The following is a 21,921-nucleotide window of genomic DNA, read 5'->3' as shown; positions in this document are numbered from 1 at the left end:
CTATGCTTTAACTTGTGTTACATGGCGTGGTGGTTTTGGGATATTTATTGCCATTCACACATGTTTATAAACAGCCCCTGTTGTTAACAAGCTTGATTTGTAGAGTATAGGGAGCACTTTGGTAAAGATTACTGAACTAGGAAGAATACCTAATGGATAATTTATACATGATGGATTAATAATGTTGTTAATACTTTTTATATATCATGCATTCTGTTTTTGAATCTGAATGATTTATTAAAAAAGATGCTGTACAGATGATTGATTCTATATAATAATTAATGTCTTAATTGCTAAAATAAGGAAATGCGGAGTGAAAGATATAATGGATCAGAATACCCCGCAGAAGGAGTTTTTAAGAATAGAACTAACACCTTCTACAAAACAGAAATTATGCATAATGTGCGGAGAAGTGAAACTGCTCCCAAGTGACAGGAAAAAAACCCTGAAAACTGGTAACCAAAAGAATGATTTAAGCCGGTGTTTTATGAAACAACTGAAAAATTTATCTGTCTGTCACTGATCTGTGTCAAAGCCATTATTCTAAACCTGCTATTCAATATTAAAATAAAAAAGCATGATCTGTAAATAGTCTGCTTTGAATTTCTCTTTCTCGGTTTTCCTGGACTTATTATGTACAACTCCCATGAAAAGGAAAAAAATATTAGAGAGAACAGCTGGAAAAAAGGAGACAGTCGTTTCCTATGTCTACTTTTCTGCGACAGAAAGTGCCTGCAAACCAGTTTAAATCAATAATAGGTATATAACATTCAAAAACATGTTTTTCAGTGTGTTTTTCGCCCCTAAAAACTGACCAAATCTGAGAGATTAAGAAGTTTACAAACTAGAAATTCAATATTTAAAACACATCATAAAATGCACGTATACAACATTGCACGTACTTTTTTATGGTATACTTATATTCTGTAAAGAAGTTACTTCATTTAACTCTTTCTGTATAAAAAATATTTTATTTTAACCCGAGTTATGTTTTGAACCCATGTGCACAAGGCAGCAGCTGAGCTACTAGCAACAGCATTTGTAATAAAATGTAAATTGATACCACTGCACCACTAAAAAGAAGCGGTAACTATGATAACTGTTATGTAAAAAGAATGTTTCAGTTGGCAGACGTTTTGAAATGTGAAATATAAACAGTTGGCAGACATCTTGAAATGTGAAATATAACTTGATTTTTAAAGTTTTGCTCGAGTCAAAAATCTTCCAGATATAATGTTTTTAAATCATTAATACCATTTTCTGCTAATTTCAACCAAAAGCTTCATGGTGGTCACTTGGAATATTTAGGGCTTTACACCGCTATAATTTGTCATAATTATGTGCAGAGTTAAAATTTGCCGTTAAAAATCTGATGAACTGGTGCCTGTTTTGCAAAAGTCACACACATACTCCTTTCATTCCCACACAAAGAAAATTATTCTTCCATTGTATCAAATTAATCACAGGAACAAATGTGCAAGACTTTGAATCCAAGTTTTGCAAAGTAAAAGCACTGATCTCCAGACTTTGGCTAAAAAACGATCTTTTGTTTAAACTTGTTGTTTGTTTTTTTATGAACATTAGAATATAGGTTTTTGTTTCTAAACTATCTTAAAAAATCACGAAAAAACCCCATCATTTCCTCCCTTCCAAATATGCCTTAATTATAATGCACTTTTATACAGTTTATACATGTTGATAATCTAACCAATAAGAAGACCATTTAATATGTTTTCATTTAGGCATTATAGTTTTTACATTATTATAATTGAAGACCAAGGCCAAACAGCGATAAAGTCAGAGGATTCCAAATGATGGGACCTACTTACAATTTTATTATCTTAGACATAATCCAATAATTTAAAGGTCCAATACTAAGGAAAGTGAACATTTTAATTTCTTTTAAAAAGCACAGAAACTAATTCATTTTATTGGAAAATGAAAGTTGGTATGTAGAAATTCGAAATAAATCGCAGTACATGTACAATTATTTTTCTATGAAGTATGAAGAAAGTTAAAAAGACCTGGGGGGTCATTCTGTCGATTCATTGAAATTTCAACATAATACACATACATTTCTTTGAGTTCCAAAGACCTTCTGTAAATTTTGACCTGCCAATCTTCATTATTTAGTGTCTTGCAGAAGTCTATGCACTGGCTATGAAAAAAATTGCCAACTCACTTTCCCTTAGTAATGGACCTTTAAGGGGGACAATTTGAAACTCACCAAAGTCCCTCATTCAGACTTTTCTGATGTTTTTGCCTATTATTAAAACTAGCCAGATTAAACTGTAACACAAAACTGAATCTCAGCTCATGTGCTGACCACCTGTAAAATCACAAGGACCAGATGAGATACACCCTAAAATTATATATGAATGTAAAGATACAATTTGCGGAATCTTAACAAGAATATTTAGAAAATCTTTAGGTGAAGGAAAACTGCCTAAACAATGGAAAGATGCCAACGTCGCAGCAATACATAAGAGTGGGAATAAAACTAACGTTGAAAACTATCGACCAATTAGTGTCACATCAATCTGTTGTAGAATAATGGAAAAGATCATTCGTAATGCCATAGTTCAACATATTGAAAATAGTGATAAACTGTCAAATCACCAACATGGATTCAGGAAAGGCAGGTCATGCACTACTCAATTATTGGAATGTATTGGAGATTGGACTACTGCAATTGATGAGAAGTATGACGTTGATATCATTTACTTAGATTTTAAAGCGGCCTTCGATAAGGTTCCGCACAAGAGACTGTTGAAAAAAATCTGGAGTATTGGTATTAGGGGTAATCTATATAATTGGATTAAAGACTTTCTGGACAATAGGCAGCAAAGGGTTAAAGTTAATGGTTCCATTTCCAAATGGCAGAAGGTTACAAGTGGACAAGTGAACTGTGCGTTCAAACTTTTTGCTGATGACACCAAACTGTATTCAGTCATGAAAAGTTTTGATGATGAAGAAAGACTACAAGATAATATCTTCAATGCATGTGAATGGGCCTCGAAGTGGCAAATGTTGTTTAATGCAAAATGATGCACGTCGGCAATAAACCATGCAATGAATACTTTATGAAGGATAATGAAAACAAAATAGCGAAAGTCAAACAAGTGAAAGAGGAAAAAGACCTAGGAGTAATTTTTGACGACAAGATGACATTTGATAAACATATAAACTCCAAGGTCAATATTGCCAATAGGAACCTAGGATTGATATTCAAAAACTTTACCTTCATGAATAAAGAGATGTTTTTGCAACTTTATAAGTCACATGTGCGCCCCCATCTCGAATATGCTTCAGTTATTTTGGACACCAAGATTTAAAAAGCAAGCTATTTTAATTGAAAACGTACAGAGAAGAGCCACAAGAATGTTGAAAGACATCCATGGGTTAGAGTACAGTGATAGGTTGATACGATTACGAATACCAACGCTAGAATATAGGAGATCTAGGGCAGACGTCATTGAGGTTTACAAACTTATGCACAAACTTGACATAACAGCCACTAACATGTTAACTGTCAGGGAAGAAACAAATACAAGAGGCCACAATCGAAACTACTTAAACCTAGAGCGCGAGTAAATATTAGAAGAAATGCTTTTACGCATCGTGTTGTAGACAGCTGGAACTCGTTTCCCAATAGTGTCATTGAAGCACAAACTCTAAATACATTTAAGGCTAGGTTAAATATACACTGGACAGGCGATTATAAGTTTCATGCCAAATGTTACAACCCATACTAAAATTAAATGTGAAGTGATAGGTGTTTTATCATGATACAAGTGACAGATAAGTGCTTTACAGGTCAGAAAGCTATAAGAAGCTAATTATCCATCAGTGTGAATAATTTTAAATTTTAACTGTGTTGTGTAAATAAATGTACTGTGAATAATCGACTGAAAAAGAATAAAAGTGAGTGAATTACTAAATAAGAGATAAAACAACAAAAAGTGAAAACTGAATATTATGCCAATATGGGAAAATAATTGCCAAAAGGGCCTAAGAATCTAAATAGCTTAGCGTCCAGAAGAGGATGTTCCGGCCTCAACGACTAAGTAAGTAAGTAAGTAAACTAAATGCTGATTAAGATCTCTATCCACAGGAGAAATCTATTGCAGTGTGCCATACTTGTGATCGCGGTTAGCTAACGGTTTATCATGAGATATCGGTCACAAGCTCTAACCGATTTAACCAGACTAGGTAATCAGACCCAAGATTAATGAAGTCAGAATATATAACAGAATTTTTTTTTCTAAAAAAAAAGATTATCTAGTCGGTAGCCAGACTAATTTTATACAAGAAACAGGACTTATCAACTGCAATTCATAGTAAGCTGTGTGCTTCAGACCTTACAGCCCCTTACAGTAACTTTTTCGCGAAAATGACTCTTTTTTCAGCACTAATCATATTTCCGTCAATTAGTCATTACCGCTAAATGGCATTCTCTACGCGCCATCTAGTTCTACTTTCGTTTTTGCAGGGGTTATATTTCACGTAGACATACAAAGAAAAATGTCACCGAAAACTTGATGTAACAGGTAAAAAATGTTGTAAGACAGTGATTTTTTATCTGCTTTGTTCTATGTAGTTTAAATTTATTTATTTTGACTTTAATTATAGAAAAAGCGAAAATTATAAATTAGTTTGTACTTTCGTTTTTTTTGTGTGTACAAAATTGCAAGTCAACTTAGTAAGTTAGTTCTATAAATAAACGTCGGACTTCAATATTTTACGATTTTGACTTTTCACATAGTCCGACATGTTGAACGTCCAAATATTGAAAGGCGCCCTGTGAAAGTTTAAGGTACTTCCGCAAATTGAAATTAGAAATTTCCATGTGAAAAATCAGAATGCTGGTAACAGCTTTCGAAATGCAAGGACATAAAATATATGATTGTTCTTTTACCTCAGATTTCCTTACTGAAATATGTATGTCTCCCTATTTGTGGTTAGAGATATTGATCAGGTCGGATATCCGGGCACTTCAGTGTGTCGCGTTGTGTAGCAACAAGCGGAGGTGACAGCAAACGCTAAATTGTAATTGAAAAGCGTTCCATGTTTCACTAGTGCTGGTTGTTTTTCTTTGCTTAAAGTAAAATTTTGGGCAATATTAATAAGTCAGTGAATTTATAATGTAGCATGATGTTCCAGAAATCACTCCCGAGAAAGAAACCTTTCTTTTTTAGGTTTCAGACGTGATATTCATCATTGATCCGTGTAAGCTGCAAGGTCTCGTATTTGTGACAGACTGGATGAAAATTATAATTTAAAAAATCGGAGGTCTTTTTAAGTAAATAAAACAGAAAATCTATTTCATCTAATTAGGTTTCTCCATTCGTTTCACTTTTCTTGTTCTATTTAGTAGCCTGCCATTAAAACAGTTCTTAAAGCCAGATAGCTTATACTGTGGTGTCAAAAGTGATTCAGTCACTCCAAATTTAATCAGATCAACACATCTTACCTAAATTCTCATTCGTATGAAATTTAATGAGAGGTGTCATAATTTAAAGCTTAATAGCACATTATACGTAAATATTGGATAAGGGATTTTTTTTCTCCCTCGAAGTGTATCAGGATCACAATAGCATTTATAACACAAAGTGGTTTTTTATATGTTACAATCGTTTTAAATGTAATATGACATCTAGAGCTACTGTGTTACACGCGGAGATAAAATGATATATATAATAACTGCATGCTAGTTTCTTTTTTACGAAAAGCCAGGACGTATCAATAAATTGATGACTTCCAATTACGAAAATACTAAAAAAAATACTGATCTCTGTTTTGTCAATTATTTAAAACTGAGAACGATAATTTGCACGCTTTGTCTAGAATGATGTTAGTCATATCTTGTAGTTTTCAATATCCATTTTTTTTTGGTTAATTGTTAGACTGTCACAATTGACTGCTTCCACATACCACAAAATTAAAGCATTCATTCCAGTCATAAATCACTATGGAAACCAATCAGTATGTGGTATATTGATGAAAATCAGTTTTGACCAGTTCCTAATGACTATCACTTATTAATAGATTGATTTCCTGTTTGTTTTATCCCTCTGATGTACCCCTTCGGGGCCTTATGGTAATTTCCTGTCTTATCCGTTTGATGTATGCCTTCAGGGTCTTATGATATTTGGAAGATGCACATTATTGTTATTTGCCTGTCAATTGACAAAGGGATTAATAGAGCTACTACATAAAAAAACTTTAACCAATACACATGCCCGAACATTTAGTTCATTTGAAACTTTAAAATTAATTCACCAAACAATTTTTTGGCTGGAAGGACATTTCTTCTTCAAAAAAAAAAATGTCTGCAGTAAGATTACATATAGAATAAAGTATAAGTTTTCAACTTTATTTAAATGACTTTCATACTTAATGTACTTCGACATTATAGCATTTTACATTAACTAAATAAAATATATCGCACAAAGTACATTTCAGAAAATGGCAACAATATAATTATTTCAGAGCATTAAAACATTTAGAAAATCAGCTTATTTAAAATTTTAAAAAGACATAAAAATATCAGAAAATTAATTTACTATTTATTTAATAATTTCAAGACACTTGAAAGAGATGAAAGAAACAACTGCTACGATTTCAAGCAAAGAAGTTGAATAAAAAAAAATGTTTTGTTCTCAGATATTTAGTTTAGATTAATATATATATAGCAAACTGAGAAAATGTTGAATAAGCTTGGGAACTTGTTTTAATTATATCTGATCCGTAGAGCAGACAATACATAATCTGTCACTTTTTCCAGACCGTTTTAAAATGCCACAAAATCAATTATCACAAAAACCCTACTTTTTTTGAAAAATATATAGATTGTACCATAGCGTAAGGACTGCAGATGATAAAAAAGATGACTCTTGATTTGTTTTATTTGAGAATGAAAACATCACAACCCACACCGCTAGTTAATTCGCTACGAATTGCGAGGTCCTGCTTTCACCTCCAAGGTAATTTGCATAATCGATTGCTCCGGATGTGACGTCACGCCGACCTGATCAATCCATTTAGCATAGTTTTTCACTGTCCGATCTCCTTAATCTGTTACCGATCCTTCACATTTAAAGAATAAACGCAATGTGTAATGATAGTTTTTCGCTTTACACACCTCTCTTGGACAAGAAAGCCATTTCACTTAAAATTTGTAAGCATCCGCTGGCAAAATATTAATGAAAGATCGGAACTTTTTCTAAAAGTAAAATAAAGTTGAATTTCAATCATTTTCAAAAATTGGAAATATTGCACATTGTGTTGAATTTATAAATAAAACAAAAATCTCCAAAATAAACCATTTTAGAACTTTTCCGAGAACTATACGTTTTAGCCGAACAACGCATTTCAAGATGACACAAAACTGATTTCTCTTCGTAAACAATGTCAAAGTTCACCTGAGGAACACTGCTGAAAAGGTAAAAGTGCTTACTTGTGTCAGTTTTACGTCCTGTAGAAAACAATCAACTTTCAGCTTTAAATTGCATATATGTTCTATAATTATTCCAATATAAAAAAACTGTCCGATCTTTTCCGTGAGAAATAAAACGAAGCAAATTTAACTATTTGTTTACACTTCAACCATGTGAAATTAAAGGCATGTACTATCACAAGACTCCCGTGCGTTTTGAACCTCGTGGTGAATAAACTGAATTTACTTTACATTGATTCTCCACTAAACATGCAAATTAGTGAAAATCCAGTCCCACGTGTACATTTGCTAATACAACTGTAACAATGTATGTTTAAACTTTTATACATGTCAAACTATTGTACAGTAAGTAGAATCATATCAAATCATAATGTGTTTGACACATTTGAGCGAACTACAACTTCATAATGAGCTTCATATGGATGATTTTGCCTTGTCCTCCGCTCGGATGCATACATTTGTGCTAAAATAATGTCACTTTACTCTTGTGTTTGACTAGCAATAAGCTCAATTTTCCTACCTATTTGTTTCAAAAATGGAGTGGAAAGACATTTTACCTGTATAAAAAGGCTTTTGCATAAAGTGTGGCTGCTAAACTTTTGTCCCTTGAAAATCGGATAGATACGTTACCAAACTTTGGAGAAGCCGGAGAACCACATGCATACACCTGATATGCTTTAATATTATGTTTTAAAAACCATAAGTTGTTATGTTTCTCCTTGTAATAATCAAACTTTATACCATGCAATTGCAAAAGCAATGATATTGTCTAACAGGCAACATTATGTGAATAATCATTTAAATCGGAATAGATACGTTACTACTCTTTCCAACCAAGTATCATTTACCATTACAAGTCCATTAGAAATATTGATACACATTAAACATTCACACATTTTCTACGTGACTGAAGGTCTTTTTTGTAAATGTGACAACAAAAATGGATCTATAAATTAATTTTTCTTTTTTGCATAATAGATACGTTACCAATAGATACGTTACCGATTTTTATTGATCGAGCCTTTGGTTGACTTTTTCACGTGTTTTAATAATGTTGTGTGATTATTTTTCTGTCACAGTACGAGAGGGAAGCTACATATTGTTTTGAAATCCATTTTTATGATTATTTTACTTAAAACTTGGATATTGAACTGATTCGAACCTGGATAACATGGTAAGTATAATTTTTCTAGAGCTTTGTATACAGTAATGAAAAAAAAAATATTGTATTTACCTGGTAATATTATGATATAAATATATGTATATATTAGAACTTGGTTACCATAATTTACAGTCAAATAAAAAAACTGTGCCAATGTCACTATTGGTAACGTATCTATCATTTATTGTAAAGTATCTGTTTCATATTAAGTAGTGTGCTTTACTACAGGATACGACTAGATATTCTTTTATATTTTTGTATAGATTATAAAACTTTAACAGTAGATAAATTTCTAATATCAGTTGTATCTTTGATTCAGAAACAGGGCCGTGTTAGGGGCAATAATTAGAAAATACATAACCATTCTATGCGTCGTAATGTTATAATTTGCAAATAAAAAAATAAACAATCTAATTTCAAAAATTTTCATAAAAATGGCGAACTCGGAGCCGAAATGCATTGGCCTTGCCATGAGAAAAAAGAAACAGTTAAACGTCACAAATCTACATCAACTAATGGTTTATAGGTGAAGTCATGAAATGTGAAATTTGCCTCATTTCTTTAGCTGATATGGTCATCAAGCAGGATGTGAAGTATAAGTGGCAAAAACTTGCTGACGACTTGTGGGTTACATTAACTAACGTCATTTGTAAAATAGCATCTCTACATTTATTGGCAGATCACAAAGGACCAAGCATTTGAATTAATTGGAGCTAAGTTAAAATCTATGCAAAAATAGACAATAGATACGTTACCACCACTTGAAACATTAAAATTGAAAGTATGTGTCCGTTTTTTAATCTAAAACTACTTTTAAACACTTACATTGAATATTCTTATAGTGTTAGCAAGTAAATTTGTTTTCATTGTTCATGGTTTTAATATTTCACATCTTTCTAAAAGGATATTATTATTTGAATAGATACGTTACCATTTTAATGACCTTTGATTACAAATAGTGATTTGAAGATATGTTAACAATTTTGTTCAGGCTAAATTATGTCAGCATCAAGACATTAAATGTTGGTTGTATTATTGTATCTTACAGCTTTCATTTGTATATATTAAAACAGCAAAGAAAGCACTGATTAATTTGAGAACTAAATCTTAAACATTGTTTGGTATACAAAGATAAACTGAAAATATTTCTTCGAAAATGTACACAAGTTCGTCGATTTAGCAATTCCTTAAGCAGAATAGTTGTGTGAATGTAAATCACAAGCTAAATAAGACATGCATATGCTCATGTTATAAAACAGGTGCTTTTAGTTAAACAATAGATTAGTAACGTATCTATTTAAAATGAAATAAGTATTTAGGATGACCTGATTTCAACCTAAATTTCAACTTTGTCTACGAAAGCTAAGAAAATCTAGTATTCAATCACTGTTATTCAAACATTAAACCTCAAAATAATGTACTTAAAAGTTATTTTGGCCAAAGTTCATTTTTGAGTTTTCTGACATTTTAATTTACATGTTTAGTGGAGAATCAATGTTTAAAGTATGGTGTCTCAGTTGAGCCAGTTATTTGTTAATTTCAGAGAACATACATTAAAGAAATGTTTATGAGATTATGCATATGTACGAATATTTACTAGTCTACTTTATATTAACGACGATAGAAAACAAGTGTGCACTCGGCAAATCATACGGCAAATAGCAAGTCTATTATTTTCAGGTGTATATTGAACACTGATCCCAATATTCGTAATTTTCAGATAAAGAACTCGTTATCCTTGGTTTCGTAGACAGTCTTAGTACAGGACCGCTGCTTCCGCTGTCAACACCGCAGTAATCACTAATGTAAAGTCAGTGTCCATTTCTATGCCGGAATTTCAATACACATTTATTATCAGTTTAAATCTATGAAAATGTGAAAAAATATCATTGTTTTACGAAGAACCAAGATACATAAAAGTTAGTTCAACTGATTGCATTTTGTAAAATGTTTCGTAGTTATCTACAGTTGTATACAAATTATATTACCTCCTAACATATTTGGCTGTACATTTTTTCTGCGATTTATTACATGCATAAATTCTCATATTGTATATTAAAAAGTCGATAGACAAATTGGTTAGTTTACGACGCATAAAAAATCTAATAAGGAATCACTATACACATCGAACTTGTCCTGGACCAGTATGCGGAAATACTGTGGCCAAATGTTTCAAGATTGTCTAGAAATGTTTGCATATATCGTGATTAAGCAAATATTTCGATTGTTTTTATAATTTATAAATATACAATCACGTATGTGTGAGAAAGTTACGTTAAGTAATTTTGGTAGTTACCGCAGGCAGGTTTTTTTTTATGACTGGGGGGAAGGGGCCCCAGCCTGTCATTGGGGGAAGAAAATAGCGCACGACGAGCAGATTTGGGGGATTTTTTTCACTTTTCACTGGGGTGCGGGGGGGGGGGGGGGGGGTGGGGGGTGGTATTTACAATTATGCATAATAAACACTTTAAACTTTGTTTTTATTACATATTCCTGCAACTTTTAGCAACTATACACACTGTCACTTAGCAATAGATGGACTTACACTAATGTTCACTTATCATTGTAACAATGTGGGTGGGGAGAGTTGAAATGCTCAATTTAGCCGTATACAAGAAATCATTGAATATTTAAAGGTCACATGTTTTTATTCACAAAAAAAATGCTTCAAAATAAGAGTTACTTTTGCAGGAGTCATCATATTATTATTAAATGCATACTTTTGTTGGCTTTTTATTTCGATTGTACTAGAAAATCTTGTAAGAAAGGATAAAAAAGTCCGAAAATCACGATCGCGAAAACATGTGACAAATATGAAAAAACGAAAGCAAACCTTTAAAATTCTTGATAAAATACCCGTTTTAAATTTCATCTTTTCACCAGAACTATTCCATACTTATAATATTTTATTATTTAAAACATTTATATTTTATTTTGTCCTATGTACAGCTGCATGTGAAAGCTTTTGTTCACTATATTTTCACACCTCAAATGAAGGTCACCCTAAATTCAAGATGGCGGAAGTACCTTAATGTTATTGAACTACAAGTCAACTCGTCCCCCAGTCAACTCGTGCCCGATAATTTTGGTAATTTCGTCCCCCAAAATTAGTCATTTCGTCTCCCTCATGATAAAATTTGGTCAACTCATCCCCTTTTGGTCATCTCGTCCCCCTTTTAGTAATTTTGGCCCCCTAAATATTAGTCAAAATAATTTGACGTTCAGATTGTTTTTTTATTTGTGACGGGGCAATTTTAATGTCAAAACTTCGAAGGACCAAAATAATGGAGGATAAATCACAGTACACGGTCGTGTAAAGTTATTGGTTTTATCGCTTGCGTATATTGGCGTACTGCACACGATATTGGTTTTATCGGTTGCGCATATTGGCGTACTGTACTTAATCGTGCACAGTACATACATAGGTTTAAATCACCAGAAAATGCGTAATTTTGGATATATTAATTGATAATTTTTACATAAATCAATGAGGAATTGAATCCCCTTCCGATACATGTAAGTTTTATTAGCTCATCTGATTTTTTGAAGAAAAAAATGATGAGTTATTGTCATCACTTGAGCGGTTGTCGGCGTCGGCGTTGCCTGGTTAAGTTTTATGTTTAGGTCAGCTTTTCTCCTAAACTATCAAAGCTATTGCTTTGAAACTTGGAATACTTGTCCACCATCATAAGCTGACCCTGTATAGCAAGAAACATAACTCCATCTTGCTTTTTGCAAGATTTATGGCCCCTTTTGTACTTAGAAAATATCAGAATTTTTGGTTAAGTTTTATATTTAGGTCAACTTTTCTCCTAAACTATCAAAGCTATTGCTTTGAAACTTGGAATACTTGTTCACCATCATAAGCAGACCCTGTACATCAAGAAACATAACTCCATCTTGCTTTTTGCGAGAATTATTGCCCCTTTTGGACTTAGAAAATCAGTTTTCTTGGTTAAGTTTTATGTTTAGGTCAGCTTTTATCCTAAACTATCAAAGCTATTGCTTTAAAACTTGCAACACTTGTTCACCATCATAAGCTGACCCTGTACAGCAAGAAACATAACTCCATCCTGCTTTTTGCAAGATTTATGGCCCCTTTTGGACTTAGAAAATATCAGATTTCTTGGTTAAGTTTTATGTTTAGGTCAACTTTTTCTCTTAAAATATCAAAGCTATTGCTTTAAAACTTGCAGCTCTTGTTCACCATCATAAGCTGACCCTGTACAGCAAGCGACATAACTCCATCCTGCTTTTTGCAATAATTATTGCCCCTTTTGGACTTAGAAAAATCATTTTCTTGGTTGAATATTATGTTTAAGTCAACTTTTCTCATAAACTATCAAAGCTATTGCTTTAAAACTTGCAACAGTTTTCCACCATCATAAGTGGACACTGTACATCAAGAAACATAACTCTATCCTGCTTTTTGCAAGAATGATGGCCCTTTTTAGACTTAGAAAATCATGGGTAGGACAATATTTCTATTATACAAAACAAATCAGATGAGCGTCAGCACGCGCAAGGCGGTGCTCTTGTTTGACATGACACTTTATAATAAGATATTCTTCTCAAACCATTTTGTAATTTCCTTGAGGGTAAATAGGTCACAGAGGTAAATATCAGCTATTATAGTTTGACACGTTTACCTGACAGTTTATACGTAATATATTGCACATTCGCTTTAACAAATTCAAAAGAAGCTTTTTTTTTTATTGATTTTTACAGCACTAGATCTACTTCTCAGCACTTTAAAGAACCGAGGCAGTATGATCAAACAGTGATGTGCAACATGGCGCGAAAGCATGATGTAATGCCATGAAAATCTCGGGGAAACTATACCACTTTGATCACCACTTCTAATGTCATGATACCGAAACACTTCTTTTAGCTCTTTGAGGGGGTGTTAATTGATGATGAAAACAAGGCCAATTACTTTGTTTATCAACAGAATAATTACCGATAATCGTTAAGTTTTTTTTTCCGCTTTCAACACGGGTAGGTGGGGGATGCTGCCCGATGACGATTATTGTGTCCATATTTTTGGGACATTTTTCAAAATAATTATTTTTTGGGAATTAAGTCTTCGGACTGTGAAAAAAAAATTATTTATGCTGTCCCAAGACTTAGGGAAAATACGGTACATGTATCATTATTCATGTTTATCATAGGCTTTGAATAATCAAACATTTATGCATCTTCATTTCAGTCATATAACAGTATGTATTTATTAAAGAAACAACCGAGATCAAACTGTGAACAACAAAACTGACACAAGGTGTCACGCTAATTGCCGATAATTACTGGCCATTTAATAAACAGCAGACTGTGTTCAGTTAAGCATGTCAAAGTCACCGTTTAGAGGGGGTAATTATGCCTCTGGGCAAATACACTTCCTGCTACCGACTTCGCACGTTTTTGTCTATAAAACTATGTCTGTTCCAGCTGTTTATGGACAATTTTTTGCAATATTTTTTGTAGCATTTGTATTAATTAATCGCCATTTTCTGTCGCCAAAAATTGCGTTTTAATCGACTTTTATTGATTGGCTGCGCGAGCACTGTTACATTATTATTCCTCAAGACCAGATAACATGTTGAACACATCACCTATGCCTGATGGTCAAAGGTCAAGGTCACAATTCAAGGTCAAAGGTTAGATATTTGGTTTTTGCTTCATAACTTCTATGTGCCTGGAAGGGTTTTATTACAGTCATTAAACACTCCAGTGACAGTTCTTGACAGATTTAAATGTTTTTGGTAGACAGGTGTAACATCATAAAATACAGGTAAAGTTCGACTTTGGCTACAAATTACCAATTTAATATGTAGTTATGGCCCCTTTCCAACTTAAAACTTGTCAAACTCATGGTTGCCGGACAGTAACTCACAGAAGGCTTGACAGATTTAGATAAATTTTGCTACACCGGTGTAACATCATAAAATACAGGTCAAGTTCAATTTAAATTGCACCTTCTCGTGGCCATGTCTTTCTTATGGTTGCCATTCTTCTGTTACAAGACCGTATTGTGGGGGTATTCGTCACTCCTGTGTCAGTTCTAGTTATTTCTTCCCCACTTGATACCTTGACAAATGTTAACTACTGCGCATGCACAGTGCTATCCTCATGCCCCTTTAAGACTGAAAGTTGTTTTGTAAACACAGGTGAGGTATCATGTTAAAAACTAACATTATACAGCCTTGTAAAACAGTGGTTTGTCCTAGACATGAAGAACAAACATCCAAATGATCCAGATGAAACAACTGCGCGAATAACGCCGAAATAAAGCGGTTATTTCATGTGTCTGGAAACTGGTCCTATCCGGCTACTGGTTCCCAACCAGTACGGTAACGTCAGCACAGGTGGCAGTATCATTGATTGGCCGCCCCACTGCCAACCCCCTTAGACACCTGATACAACCCTGAAAAAAAATCTGACATTCTCAGGCGTTCCCTTATATCCCCGCCCTACATAGGACGCATTGGTTGAGAGGGCTAAGACGCTTTTCTATGGAGGTGAAGGTCCCGGGTTCAATTCCTGGCTACGCCCATTGCGGTGTGTCCTTGGGCAAGGCACTTTATCACGATTGCCTTAGTTGACCGATCTGTAAATGGGTACCAGCAAATTGATGTGGGGAAGGTATTATTGGTTTTAACTGTTGTTAAAATAGGGTCACTCAAAAGCTCTACAGAGCTTATGTTCATTGTTTCACAAAGTGAGGGTAAATAAAATTTACCTCTTTTTCACAAGACCTCTGATACAACCCTTAAAAAATCCCAACTATCAAAGCAGCACTTTATTAGAAGGTGTAAAGTCTGCTATATTTCCATTTGTCAAACAATGTGGAACATAGGATATCGCCATTTCGGCGACTCAAACGCATTCTGACGGCATATCACTACACCAAACAATGGTACTGCCACCTGTGAACATCAGCAGGTCAGTAACACAGGTACCATATAGCTTTCGGGATTTGGCTGTTATTTCTCATATTTGAAATTCTTTACATTTGGGACCAAATAACCTACAGCTTTCGATTTAAATTCTTCTTTAAAATATCCAGAATTTGTCGATGATAGTAAAAAAGACAAGGTAGCTCTTACACCATTTTTTCAACCATTGGATGTGGATTGAGCCCATCTTGGCAGCGAAAACACACGCACATGCGTGGAATATCTCCACCCTCCCCACCACTTCATTTCCGATCAATTCATAACTTTATCATGACATCAGGAGTTTTAACTGACCTATCAGAGTAGATGACCCTATTTGTTTTTGGGGTCACTTTGATCAAAGATCAAGGTCACAGGGCAGTGTTTTTCCCCACTAATTTGGGAATGGGGCCAGGGCCTTTACAGTTGGGAAAAATGCTTTGTAAAATGCCTAAATTGGGAATTGTTAAGTCATATTTTTTATTAAAATGTCACATTTAAGAAAAGAATTGCTAAAATTTATCATAATTATTATTATTATACCAGATTTATATAGCGCCTTTTTCATGATCAATTTCACGTTTAAAGGTGCTTTACATAGTTCAAATGCAGCCACACAGGGCGTATAATTTATCCTCTGCTAGTACAGACACAGAGCGATCTGACCAGAGGGACAGAGTGAGACAAAGCCCCCACGACAGATACAGGATTGTCCGGCTAACTTAGCCTAGCTCGTTTCGAATAGACAGCCTGGTTCTTTAACGTGCCCAGTGTATAGCACTGATACACGCAAGGATTGCCTGGGTTCCTGACCAGTACACCTCTAGTTGGGTGGGAAACACTGAAAAGCGTTTCTGAAAATTCCCGAGTAGCTGCCTGGGATCGAACCCCCGACCTCAGGATTGGAAGGCCAGTGTGCAAACCACTGAGCTATCCGTCCACCCATATTATGCATTAAGTTAGCAAACTGTCTTGTGTTTCAAATATTTAAGGTTTCAGTCTTGTTTGAAAATGTTGAAAAAAAACAACAAAAAAACAGTAAATTTAACCTTGGGAATTTTAGCTTTGAAATTGGGGAAAAAAACATATTATTTGCCATTGGGATAATGGGGCCCATTTTCGGCCCCAAATTGGCCAGATAAAAATACTGCAGGGGCCAGAACAGGGAAAAGCATTTCCCATCCGTAACTTTAGAACCACTAGACCCAGAACGTTGAAACTTAATGGGATGTTTGGATGATTGGACATGCCGAGTAGATGATCCTTATTGCAGCCAACCATCAAATTAATGTCTCTTTGACTTTCGCTCCTATCCTCTATTGACTACTTGCCTATTACTATTATGCTATGGGGAGGCATGCGCTTTTCTATAAAAGCATCTCTAGTTAGTGATTGTCATTAGGAACTGGTCAAAACTGATTTTTATTATCTCACCTGAGCACAAAGCGCTCATGGTGAGCTATTGTGATCATGCTATGTCAGTCGTTTGTTGTGCATCCATCCGTCAAGTCATCCGTCCGTCATCAAGAATTGTGTTTAAATGACATCTCCTCGAAAATCACTGAATGGATTTTGATGATACTTGGCCTGGATGTTCCTTGGCTGGTCCTTTACCAAAGTTTTTCAAACGGTTCCACTTGTTTGCACATAGGGGCCGCCAGAGATAAAAATAGAAAAATCTTCAAACCGTCACTTTTCCCTATATGTATTTAGTGGAAATTTAAAATAATCTTTTTGTGTGAAACTGCTAGCCCGATTTTAAAATAATTTTACACAAATTTTCCTTGTGAGACCCTCTACCAAGATTATTCGAATTATTCTGATTCTTCAAAAAACGTGGCCTGCTAGCCTGATTTTAGAATAATTTTACATAAATGGTCCTTTACCAAGATTGTTCAAATTATTCCGATTCGTCAAAAAACATGGCTGCGAGGGGTGTGGTCACTTTTCCCTATTTGTATATAGTAAAAACTTAGAAAATCTGCAGCCTGATTTTAAAATAATTTTACACAAAATGGTCCTTGTGTGACCCTCTACCAAGATTGTTCAAATTATTCAGATTCTTCAAAAAACGTGGCTGCCAGGGGCATGGTAACGTTTCCCTAATTGTATATTGTAGAAACTTAGAAAATCTTTTTGTATAAAACTTTTAGTTAGATTTTAAAATAATTACACACAAATTGTCCTTGTGTGACCTTCTACAGACGTTGTTCAAATTTTTCTGATTCGTCAAAAAACATGGCCACCAGAGGGCGTGGTCACTTTTCATCAAGAGTTTCTTTAAACAACATCTCCAAAACCACTGAATGGATTTTGATGAAACTTTACACTAATGATTTCTGGGTAGCCCTCGTTCAAAGTTGTTCAAATGGTTCCAGTTCATTGAACATATGGGTCTTTTTTCAGCTGTCACACTTCAAAAATCTTTTTCTCTAGAGCTTTGTCCATTTTTAATGTCCCCCCGAAGGCGGGCATATTAAATTCGCACTGTCCGTCTGTCAGTGCGTGCGGACGGAAAAGTACCACCAAATACACAAATGTGGGGGCGTGTGCGTCTGTCCATGTAAATTCTTATCTGGGCTGTAACTCTGCAATCCATAATTTTAAGGGATTTTGAAATAACTTGGCATAAAAATTCACCATAACGAGATGACGTGTCATGTGCAAGACCCAGACCCCTAGCTTCAAAGTCAAGGTCACACTTAGAGGTCAAAGGTAAACAGGGTCTGTTTTGTGTCCGGTCCGTAACTCTGCCATCCGTAAAGGAATTTTGAAATAACATGGCATAAATGTTAACCATATTCAGACAATTTGTCATGCTCAAAACCCAGACCTCTAGCTCCAGGTCAAGGTCACACTTAGAAGTCAAAGGTTAACAAGGTCTATTTCGTGTCTGGTTCATAACTTTGCCATTCATCAAGGGATTTTGTGATTACATGGCATAAATGGTCCCCATAATGAGACGATGTGTCTTGCGCAAGATCCAGAACCCCAGTTCTAAGGTCAAGGTCACACTTTAGAGGATTTAAGGTTAACATGGTCTGTTTCTTGTCCGTTCCATAACTCTGCCATCAATGAAGGGATTTTAAAATTACTTGACATAAAATGTTTCCTATGATGAGATGACCTGTTATGCACAAGACCCAGATCCCTATAGCTCCAGGGTCACACTTTGAAGTCAAATGTTTACATGGTCTGTTTCTTGTCTGGTCCATAACTCTGCCATTTATCAAGGGATTTGATAACCATATTCAGAAGGTGTGTCATGCTAATGACCTGGGCCTCTCAGGTCAAGGTCACAAAATCATTCATACCTAAATTTATCTGGCATATTTTCGCAGACAACTGTAGCATTCTTGGGCACGCTTCGGGGGCATTTGTCACTAATAGTGACAGCTCTTGTTACTTACAGTTTCAGTTAAAAGTTTGAATGCGTTTTCGCTCTATCTCTGTTATTAATAAATGAATTTGATTCAAACTTCAAACAGTTGTTTTACATCATCACCCATATCATATGACATTAGGGCCATAAATCTATCACCCTTATTTTCTTAAATACTTCAAATTACAGGTAAAAATTTTGGTGCACTTTCACTGTATCACATTTATTACTAAATGGATTTGATTTAAACTTAAAACATTGTTCCTCATAGTCACCCACATCCTGTGACTTAAGATGTGTTACTCTTACAGAAATCCATAAATAATGTCCCTGTTATACTTAGAAATCAAATTTTTTTGCTCTTTAACCCAGTGTCATTATTGTCCCCTGCCTTTTTCGAAGAAAAAGGGGGGAACATAAAATAGGCTGCGTCCTTCAGTCCCTCCTTCAGTCCGTCACACTTTGTGTCTGGTCCTTCAGTCCCGCCTTCAGTCCGTCACACTTCGTGTCTGGTCCATAACTCTGCCATCCATGAAGGGATTTTGAAATAACTTGGCATAAGTGTTCACCAATAAGACGACATGCCATGCGCAAGATCCAGAGCCCTAGCTTCAAGGTCAAGGTCACACTTAGAGGTGAAAGGTCAACAGTGTCTGTTTCATGTATGGTCCATAACTCTGCCATCCTTGAAGGGATTTTGAAATAACTTGGCATAAATGTTCACCATAATGAGATGACATGTCATGTGCAAGAGCCAGACCCCTAGCTCCAAGGTCAAGGTCACACTTAGAGGTCAAAGGTTAACAGTGTCTGTTTCTTGTCCGGTTAATAACTCTGCCATTCATCAAGGGATTTTGAAATTACTTGGTACAAATGTTCCTCATAGTGAGACGATGTGTCATGCCCAAGAACCAGACCCCTAGCTCTAAGATCAAGGTCATACTTAGAGGTCAAAGGTCAGATACATGGTAGTACGATATGGCAACACTGTCAAGCTGTCCAAAAAACAGTATATTAAAATACTTTTGTTCATATGAAATCAGGAATAACTTGTGTTATATCATACTGTTAACATAACTCTCTTCCGTTTTTTTTCTTCAGAAAGCAAGAATGAAGTGCTCCAATAGCACTTGCGGTGCTGAAGGTCCAGGCAAATTTTGCCAGGAATGTGGGTCAAAGATGGTGGAGGAAATAAAAACTGATCTGGTAGTCATCTGTAATGGGAAACTAGATGATGGGTCACCTTGTCAGTCAGAGTTGGTGTTTGGGCAGAAATTTTGCATGAGCTGTGGAACCAGAGTTGACCAAACACTATTTACCATTTTACAAGAAAAATGCTGTAAATGTAACACACCCCTTCTTCCAGGGAAACTGTTTTGTGCAGAGTGTGGTCAGAGACAGAGTAAACAAAGTGAGTATGAAGGAAAATTGCTGAAAAATATAATACCATTTAGATTTTAAGCCATAATGCACTGTAGTCTGTACATATTATGTTCCACTTCAGATCAGCTTTAAAAAGAAAATATGTGTCCCCACGGCTAAATACAGCTATGTGACAAATTATAAGTTCACAAACATTTTTAGCTCAACTATTCAAAGGATAGGTAGAGCCGAGAGCCTTGTTGTACTCTCTCATGCATCAGCGTAAGTGTCTGGTGTCCCAATTTGGTTGTTTTTGTATCTAAGCTAGTATCTCGGTAATTACTGGAAAGAATGGATGTAAATTTCGCACACTTGTTCACTGTGATAAACTGACTAACATTGCACAGGTCCCATTACTCTGTTTTGCTTTTTAGTCCCCTACTGGTTGAAAACCAGTTTCGGGGACTATAGGAATGCACTTTTCCATCATTCCGTCCGTCCGTCCGTCCGCAATTTCGTGTCCGGTCCATAACTCTTTCATCCATGAAGGGATTTTAATATTACTTGGCACAAATGTTCCCCATGATGAGACGACGTGTCATGCGCAAAACCCAGACACCTAGCTCAAAGGTCAAGGTCACAATTGGAGGTCAAAGGTCAACAAGGCTTTTTTCCTGTCCGGTCCATAACTCTCCCATCTATGAAGGGATTTTAATATTACTTGGCACAAATGTACCTCATAATAAGACGATGTGTCATGCACAACTTTTAGACCCCTAGCTCAAAGGTCAAGGTCACACTTAGCAGTCAAATGTTAACATAGCATGAACAGGGTCTGTTTCGTGTCCGGTCCATAACTCTGACATTCATTAAGGGATTTTAGTATCACTTAGCACAAGTGTTCCCCATGATGAGACGACGTGTCATGGGCAAATCCAGGACCCCTAGCTCAAAGGTCAAGGTCACAATTGGGGGTCAAAGGTCGACAGAGTTTTTTTCCTGTCCCGTCCATAACTCTGCCATCCATGAAGGGATTTTAATATTACTTGGCACAAATGTTCCCCATGATGAGACAACATGTCATGCACAAAGCCCAGACCCTTAGCTCAAAGGTCAAGGTCACAATTGGAGGTCAAAGGTCAATAAGGTTTTTTCCCTGTCCGATCCAGAACTCTGTCATCCATCAAGGGATTACAATATTACTTGGCATAAATGTTTCCCATGATGAGACGACATGTCATGCGCAACACCCAGTACCCTAGCTTAAAGGTCAAGGTCACACTTTGAGATCAAAGGTCAAGAGGATTTTTTTCCTGTCTGGTCTATAACTTTGTAATGCAAAGCAGGATTTAGATATCAGTTAGCACAAATATTCCCCTGGATGAGACAACATGTCATGCGCAAGAACCAGGTCCCTAGGTCTAAGGTCAAGGTCATATTTAGAGGTCAAAGGTCAAATTCAAGAATGACTTTGTACGGAACATTTCTTCTTCCTGCATGGAGGGCTTTTGATGTAACTTGGACCAAATGTTCACCACCATGAGGCACCCTTGTTTTTAGAATTACATCCCTTTGTTTTACTATAAATAGATTTTATTGTAACTTTTTTATCACTGGCGGTAGA

General features: G+C 35.3%; 2 protein-coding genes across 2 annotated transcripts in view; both read left to right on the top strand.

Moving 5' to 3' along the window:
- Positions 1–2,553: 2,553 nt before the first annotated feature.
- Positions 2,554–3,048, top strand: LOC128553869 (uncharacterized). Its single transcript, XM_053535061.1, has one exon. The coding sequence runs from the start codon at positions 2,554–2,556 to the stop codon at positions 3,046–3,048; it is 495 nt and encodes a 164-aa protein (XP_053391036.1).
- A 1,405-nt stretch (positions 3,049–4,453) lies between these two features.
- Positions 4,454–21,921, top strand: part of LOC128553871 (calponin homology domain-containing protein DDB_G0272472-like) — a 37,908-nt gene continuing 20,440 nt past the window's right edge. Inside the window, exons 1-2 of the mRNA XM_053535062.1 lie at positions 4,454–4,550; positions 20,037–20,346. Coding sequence (XP_053391037.1) covers positions 20,046–20,346 — 301 coding nt within the window. The 5' untranslated portion in view covers positions 4,454–4,550; positions 20,037–20,045. The remainder of the gene's footprint in view (positions 4,551–20,036; positions 20,347–21,921) is intronic.

This window comes from Mercenaria mercenaria, unplaced genomic scaffold, assembly GCF_021730395.1.
Source record: "Mercenaria mercenaria strain notata unplaced genomic scaffold, MADL_Memer_1 contig_4415, whole genome shotgun sequence".
Taxonomy (NCBI): Eukaryota; Metazoa; Mollusca; class Bivalvia; order Venerida; family Veneridae; genus Mercenaria; species Mercenaria mercenaria.
The sequence above is the reverse complement of the archived record's forward strand: the minus strand, read 5'-3'. Positions and strand labels throughout refer to the sequence as shown.

Bases quoted from the DNA above. Each gene is read 5' to 3' on its own strand.
- LOC128553869 (XM_053535061.1), top strand. From the start codon at position 2,554: ATGGAAAAGATCATTCGTAATGCCATAGTTCAACATATTGAAAATAGT.